Here is a 7,557-nt window from a genome sequence, read left to right as displayed (position 1 = left end):
ATCATTGGTTCTAACCTCGACAAAAGTCTTTAGTTTATTTAAAAAAAGCTCAATTTGAATACACTGTATTGTGTATATATATATATATATATATATATATATATATATATATATATATATATATATATATATATATATATATATATATATATATATATATATCAAACCAACAAAACAAGCGGGTAATGGCTCAACAATCTCTTTTTTGTCCAAACAATACAACAGCCAGCTTAAACTTCAATGCGTGCACACACACAAAAGTCTCTTTGCTTTTGGTACGCTCCAAAACGTTACCAACCATGTTGCTACAATAAAACACAAACAAAGCAAATATTTGTGGAATTTTTTTTAATAGTCTGAGAGTTTGAGAGTTGTGAAAGGCGGTCCTTCATTGACTTGTGTCCCGGGTGTGCCTTCTCTTCAGCTGTATTACACGTCCACTTAGGGATCTTCTTTTTTTTTAATAAAAAAGGCCGTTAGAGTTAAAAGCTTGCTGCAGTACAAACCCCCTTTGCTGACAAAATCCTCGAAGTGCTTGGTAAAAGGTGAGCCTTTTTGCAAATGATAGGTTCGGAAACGCTTACCTGCCAGCAAAACAACACAAGTTTTTCAACCTGTACATGTTGTACATGTGAATATATTTTATTTCCATATTTGCGAGCCAATCCGTGCGCTATTGGCACCGTTGCCACTGCCTACTCTTCGCAAATATGTAAACAGGATGTGGCGTAGGAGCTCCGCCTCTTCATAATGGCTGTGCCCGCATGTACAGGAAGGATGAATGAATAAATGAATGAAGCGTTCGTACGGCGAGACATTGTTTTCACACAGAGGCATAATTGGCTCAATGTAAAGGTTCGTAGACCGAAAAGGTTGCAAATAGAGGCGTTCATAAATTGAGGTTCCACTATTCTTATTTGGGAAATTCTAATATCGGCCAAAACCCCCTTAAAAGGACAAGATCACGGGTCAAAGTGGCCGAAATGAGTTTCCTCTGTTGGGTGACGGGGCTCTCCCTTAGAGATAGGGTGAGAAGCTCTGTCATTCGAGAGGAGCCAGATGAGGTGGTTCGGGAATCTGGTCAGACTGCCCCCCGGACGCCTCCCTGGGGAGGTGTTTTGGGCGCGCCCGACTTGCAGGAGACCACGAGGAAGGCCATGGACACGGTGGAGAGATTATGTCTCCCTGCTGGTCTGGGAACGCCTCTGGGTCCTCTGGGAAGAGCTGGACGAAGCAGTTGGGGAGAGGAACGTCTGGGTTTCTCTGCTTAGGCTGCTGCCCCCGCGACTCGACTTCGGATAAGCGGAAGAAGATAGATGGATGGATGGACCACTACTTGCGATTTCAAAACAAGTAACCCATCAATTTGTACGTTAAAAATGTAATAATTAAATGCATAGGCAATTGTGTAATATCGCTCAGTATCGGCTGATTTTGCTTTAAAAAGTAAGCAATCGCTATTGCCGATTAATGCATTTTAGTGCTGATCCGTTCTGGGAGATATTCTATTTATTCTTAGTCCTGCGGCTCACAAGCTAGCAGCTAATTATGTGTGTCCATACACAGTGTGGAGCCGCTTGTCTCGATGAAAGCACAATACAGCAGAAAGTAAGCCGCTATTGACAGGAAATGATTAAGTCAGGGGTGTCCAAAGTGCGGCCCGGGGGCCATTTGCGGCCCGCAGCTAATTTTTGACCGGCCCGCCACACATTCTGCAAAAATTGCAAAATTGATAGTATTGCAAAAATTAAAAAAAACATTTTAAAAAAGTGGAACGACGTGAAATCTAACAAGAAAAAGTTGCAATGTTGACACAAAGCTGCCATGCAGGCTGTTTTTTTTCTTTTGTCTTTGTTTATTTTTCTTTTTTTTGCCATTGCTAAAAGAGAAAAAAGACTAAAAATCTCTGTTATAATGAGTTATTACTTAAAAAATATCACTTTAAAATGTTTTATGTGGAAAAAATATTGCATATATTGTGTGGTTGCCATATAAAAACATCAAAGTTTTATTTGACAAAAGAGCATAAAACAAACGTAAAATCGACAGATATATCTGAAGTTGAATTTAAGTGTTAAAAGTAAAAAAAAATAAAATAAAAATGTATCACTTTATGAGTGGGGGACCTTTTGGATCCTAAATATATTTAGTAGGATTTTATTTAACTTTTCACTGTGATTACTCAAAAATATTAAATAATTAAAATCAATGGTGTCCTGCATTATTGATCTTTTAAGGCTCTAATTACTAAATACTTCATATTTCAGTTTTACTATAAAAATCTAAGTTGTCTTTGACAGAAAAGGCATAAAACCTTTTATTTTTTACTTTATATCAACCTGAAGTTGATATAGAGATTTACTGTAAGCGTTAAATAAAAAATAATAATAATTTGACTTATTTTTAACATTTTAATGACTGAGACCCTTTAGAGTGCCCGGTAGCCCGAAAGGTTTAAAAAAAAAAAAAATCCATATATTTTGTTAAGGTTTGAAAATGAAAAATATCAAAATGGCCCCCGCATGCTTAAATTTTTCCGTGTGTGGCCCTCTGTGGAAAAAGTTTGGACACCCCTGGATTAAGTAGATAAATAAGAGTCTATAGAGAGGATAATGTAAGCTATCCATAAATTGGTGGTGTAGACACCAAGGGTGCTATCAGTTTATGATCGATACTAGATTGATTAGATCTATGTTATTTTCTTTAAAAAGTTAAAATGATTTAGTTAAAATTATTTAACCTTTAGTTTAATATAAATATAAATATTTTTTTAACTGTCAATAGCACTCACCCGAAATAAATTAAAACATTTACAGTTAATACAAGTGATTGGTATCGTTACTGGTCGATCTCACTCATGGATGATCGTATCGGAATCGGCAGCATAAATCTCTGATCGGAAAATCCCTAGCAATTATTTATTAATATTTATATATATTTATTGTCATAAGTGGCCCTAAAAAAACAAGTTTGACACCCCTGATATAAAAAAAAAAAAAAGTGTCTTAAATGTGGAATAAAATCAACTGCCTCATTTAACTTCTTTGACACTTGATTGACAGTTAAGAGTTTTAAAATATCCTACAAAACATTGCCCGTATTGTAAATGAAGGTTTTATGATGGCAACGGTTTGACCCGGTAATGACCTGTAGGAAAATAAAGAGCTTAGAAATAGTGCAAACTTTGCTCAACTTAGTGGGGTTTGGACGACATGAATGTCAAAGGTCATGAAAATGTGAAAGGCATATTAAGCAACAAGACATTTTAGAACCTCTCTAAATAAAGATGTCTATAATTGATCTAAAGTTCCCCAAATTTAAAATAGCTGTTACAGCAGTGCTGACGATATAAGCTTTTCTTTTTTTTTTCTCACCAACGCCCGATGAAACCTTCCGACAAGTGTAAACGATTGATCTATTTTTGATCTATTCTTTTCAAAGCATTATAATTAGTATAATTAGTGATTAAAAACTAACATTTATGCAGTGATCGTTTTTCCTTTTGTTAGCTTCCCTTAACTTCTTATTGATGTCATCCGCCAATTTATATAACCTTCCCGAAAGGTTGTGTCCTTTTTGTCCAATTGTCATGTTTTGGCAGTTCGGCGTGGGAGTTTCGACAAACTCCGTTTACATGAACTGGCTGGACCAGCAAGTCTTAATGATACATTTCAGCAAATTGAATAATTGCTCAGTTGAGTAACATCCAACATTCGTGAAACCAACAAAGGAAGATATAAACTATTACATGTGCCATCCTTATCGACAAGCTTCTCAAAAGGCAAAAATGCTTCATTAAAACTACACATTTCACAAATAAGCCATGTAGCTAGAGGAAAACTTACAAATAGTGCAGTCCATATGTGCCCCAAAACTTCAAAATGAGGAGTTTTACCTTCCAACTTAAAAATGAGTACAAACATACATTAAAAAAGAAACAAATAATGGTTACACTGGAAGAAAATCGGAGATAAACCCAGTTGAAAATCTTTGAGGGTGGCCTGAAGGGGGACTTTGCACATTAATGCTCTCACAATCTGACAGATTTGGAGCACACCTTCACCAAATATTGCCAAGTCAAGATGCTATTTTCTAACCAAAAAGACCTAATAATGCCATCAATGCGAATGTAAAAAATATTTTGGTTTTCTAAAATAAGAATATCAAATAGTTGTATTTTTAGAAAAAATATACAAGGGCTATAAAAGGCTTCAGTATGGTCTATTTTTGTATTTAGCTAAGTAACTGCATTTTGGTAGAACACATATTTAAATAACAATAATATTGATGAATTTAATAACTAAACAAACAAATCATATTATTACAGATATGAATACAATTCAAAATGACACACACACACACACACACACACACACACACACACACACACACACACACACACTGTATATGTATAAGTGGGACGGCGTGGCTCGGATGGTAGAGCGGCCGTGCCAGCAACTTGAGGGTTCCAGGTTCGATCCCAGCTTCTGCCATCCTAGCCACGTCCGTTGTATCCTTGGGCAAAGCACTTCACCCTACCATTTGTGGCAGTAATGACAATATCAAACAAACAGTAGAAGGCTGGAGCTAAAGTCATAGAGAAGTTTCTTAAGCGCAAAAATTATGACTGAAGTGGTGAAACTGTATTTACGTACATACTTTATGTCCTCGACATATTCATTTATTTTATTTATTTTAACACAACATAATTGTATGTACATTTATTTTGTATTCGTTATAAAATTCCTTCTTATGCAGTATATTAAATTAGTACTTATTTTTCTAATCAGCCTGACCTAAGCCTTAGGTTTGTGTGTTAAATAAAGATAGCATAGCACTTTATTGTCTTTGCAATTAAAAAGTTCAAGAGGTAGACAGGGTAGAGAGAACAGGAACGCTGATAGGTCGCCACTAGTTGGCGCCCTGTAAAAGGTTATTTTAAACCAGGGGTGTCAAACGTACATCCCGAGGGCCGGATCAGGCCCGCAAACAGGTTTTATTTGGCCCGCGGGATGAGTTTGCTAAGTATAAAAAATTACCTGAAATTTTTAAAGGAAAGAAACAGCTGTGCTAAATGTGTCCACTGGATGTCCCAATAGCAATTCTTTATATCTTTGTAGATGATTCTACATATGTACAAAATAAACCACATGATGTTAGTGATAGATAGAAAATTAACACCAATGAGTTGACTGATGAACATTATCACATAATTTATTTAGAAAATATAAATAACGACAAATAAAGATAGAACACTATTAACCACAACAGGTAATTGTAAAAAAACAAAAACAACAACAATATGATTTGTACAATTTCAGAATGCGCTTGTTCTATTTTTAAACAAAGAAAACAATCTGAAGTTGTCTTTATTTTTAAGTTATCGTGCCGTGATTTTACCAGTCCGGCCCACTTTGGAGTAGATTTTTCTCCATGTGGCCCCCCCGATCTAAAATGAGTTTGACACCCCTGTTTTAAACTATTATTTTGAACCCGCAAAAAAGTTGTGCTCTGACATTAGTTTATTAGTTTTCAGCCTATTGTGGTTATATTCAAAGGGCTTTATAAATAACGTTATGATATGGAAATCCGAAAGTGTTTTTATTATCATTTTAATAGGGTTTTTTTTAATGTTCTCATCCCCAAAAATTCCCAAATATATATTTTAAAGGGCAAAAATGTTGCTAATTCTTAGATTTTAATACTTGTTTACTCAAAGTAAGAGGATTCTGATTCTTAATCCTAATTTCCTTCTAGTTTTGATTATAGGATAACAAGGACTATTCCCAGTAAAAAAAAATCATTTAAGAAACATGTAAAGTCACTTTTTAGACTTAAGAGTTAATATTTCATGTTATCAGTTTGAGAACTTTTTTTTTTGTCTTTCCCTTTCTTTTATTGCAACTGGATTTGTGTATGTTCTGTAACTGGATCTGTGTACTGTTATTTTTGTATTATTTTGAGAATTTTCTTTTTTTTCCCCTTTCCTTTATTGTAACTGGATCTGCGTATGTTCCGTAACTGTATCTGTGTACTGTTATTTTATTTTTGTTATTTTGAGAATTTTCTTTATCTTTCTTTTATTTGTGTAATTGGATTTGTGTATGTTGTGTATATGTGTATTATTATTTTACTTTGAACTTTTGAAAAGGACCCCAAGTATACTAACCTGGCGTTTGTGCGTCGGCTAATGGGGATTTTCAATAAACAATAAACAATACTTTGCAAAATTTCAGAATTAACATTGGCAACTCTCTGTAAATGACTGGATATGCACTATGGTGTGCTTCTGTACTAATCGTATCCATAAATATGTTGTTGTACTTATTTTTTTAGACAATATGGTTAAAACTTAAAAAAAAAAAAGAGTTATTTTAGGTTGGAGCTAGTCAGCAAAATATCAGCCACAATTCAGCATCCTGTGTCCAAAATATGATGAGTCATGTGTAACACAGTGTCACAAAGTTGTGTAATATCCACACATGACTCAGCAATTTGTAACATTTAATTACATGAATCCAAAATGACGAGAAATAAATGAAATAAATTAAGACTTACCTGAAAAACTATGCCCAGTTTGATAGTTGTAATCTTTGCCCGGTGTTTGCATGTCAAAGTCCCATTCAAAGTGTGGACCAACACCTGCCCGCCTGACGCTTTAACCGCACCCCCAAAGCCATCCATCACCACCCCCTGTCCGGGTGGAACTCGTGTCGCCCTGTGCCAAGTGAGTAGCGAGCGGGTCAAGTCCGACCAAAGTACCGCCGCTGGAGCTCGGTAGTGTGAAGTGTATCCAAGGCGAGGGCGCGACTGACCTGAAGCCGGCTTCCGTGCCGCCTCGCCGGGGAAGCTGATCCGACAGGAGCCGCTGTACGCCGGTGTCGCCTCCACCACCGGAGCTCGGCTTCAACAACGCCGGAAAGTGTCGCAGCTGCGGCGGCCTCCGGCCTGCCTCTCTCCCCTCCCTCCTCCTCCTTCTTCCGCGGCGGCCGAGGGATCCTGAGGACACACTCGGAGGCGTTGAACCGCCATTAATAAATCACCTTACCGTAACATTACACAATGTCTTTCAAATAACAATAATTCACAATAAATACATGATTTATTACACTGTGAAATATGTCACGAGTCATTACTTTATCATCATTTAAAAAACGGAATTTACTCTTTTAATGGTGCCTCTCTTACACTGGGAAGCAACGCCATTTTTTTTCATGCAAACAAGCAAGCTAGCGGCTAACTAGCTAGCTAACTAGATGACTCAACAAATGTTTAAACAAAATATAATCACAAGTAAAACATAAATTAGAAATAAATACTGTTCTTTATTTGACATATTCATTTTTTTTTTTTTTTACAGGTTGTCAGTTAGTTGGCTACTTGATGGATGTGGTTAACCAACCAGTGTAGCTGGTTTCCATGAAATAGTCTGATCCATTTTGTCAGTTAAACAAGGGGTTCTTGGGGCCCAGCTTTAACACTGCACAAATATTAGCATTGATTGATTGATTGAGACTTTTATTAGTAGATTGCACAGTGAAGTACATATTCCGTACA

At 36.2% G+C, this 7,557-nt stretch overlaps 1 protein-coding gene across 1 annotated transcript in view; it reads right to left on the bottom strand.

The window, feature by feature from the left end:
* pparg (peroxisome proliferator-activated receptor gamma) overlaps positions 1-7,159 on the bottom strand; it is a 75,558-nt gene extending 68,399 nt beyond the window's left edge. The window contains exon 1 of the mRNA XM_062037813.1: positions 6,559-7,159. Within this exon, the coding sequence (XP_061893797.1) occupies positions 6,559-6,610 (52 nt within the window). The 5' untranslated portion in view covers positions 6,611-7,159. The remainder of the gene's footprint in view (positions 1-6,558) is intronic.
* Positions 7,160-7,557: the final 398 nt, after the last annotated feature.

This window comes from Entelurus aequoreus, linkage group LG26, assembly GCF_033978785.1.
Source record: "Entelurus aequoreus isolate RoL-2023_Sb linkage group LG26, RoL_Eaeq_v1.1, whole genome shotgun sequence".
In the NCBI taxonomy this organism is placed as follows: Eukaryota; Metazoa; Chordata; class Actinopteri; order Syngnathiformes; family Syngnathidae; genus Entelurus; species Entelurus aequoreus.
This window is presented reverse-complemented; position numbering and strand designations above follow the sequence as displayed.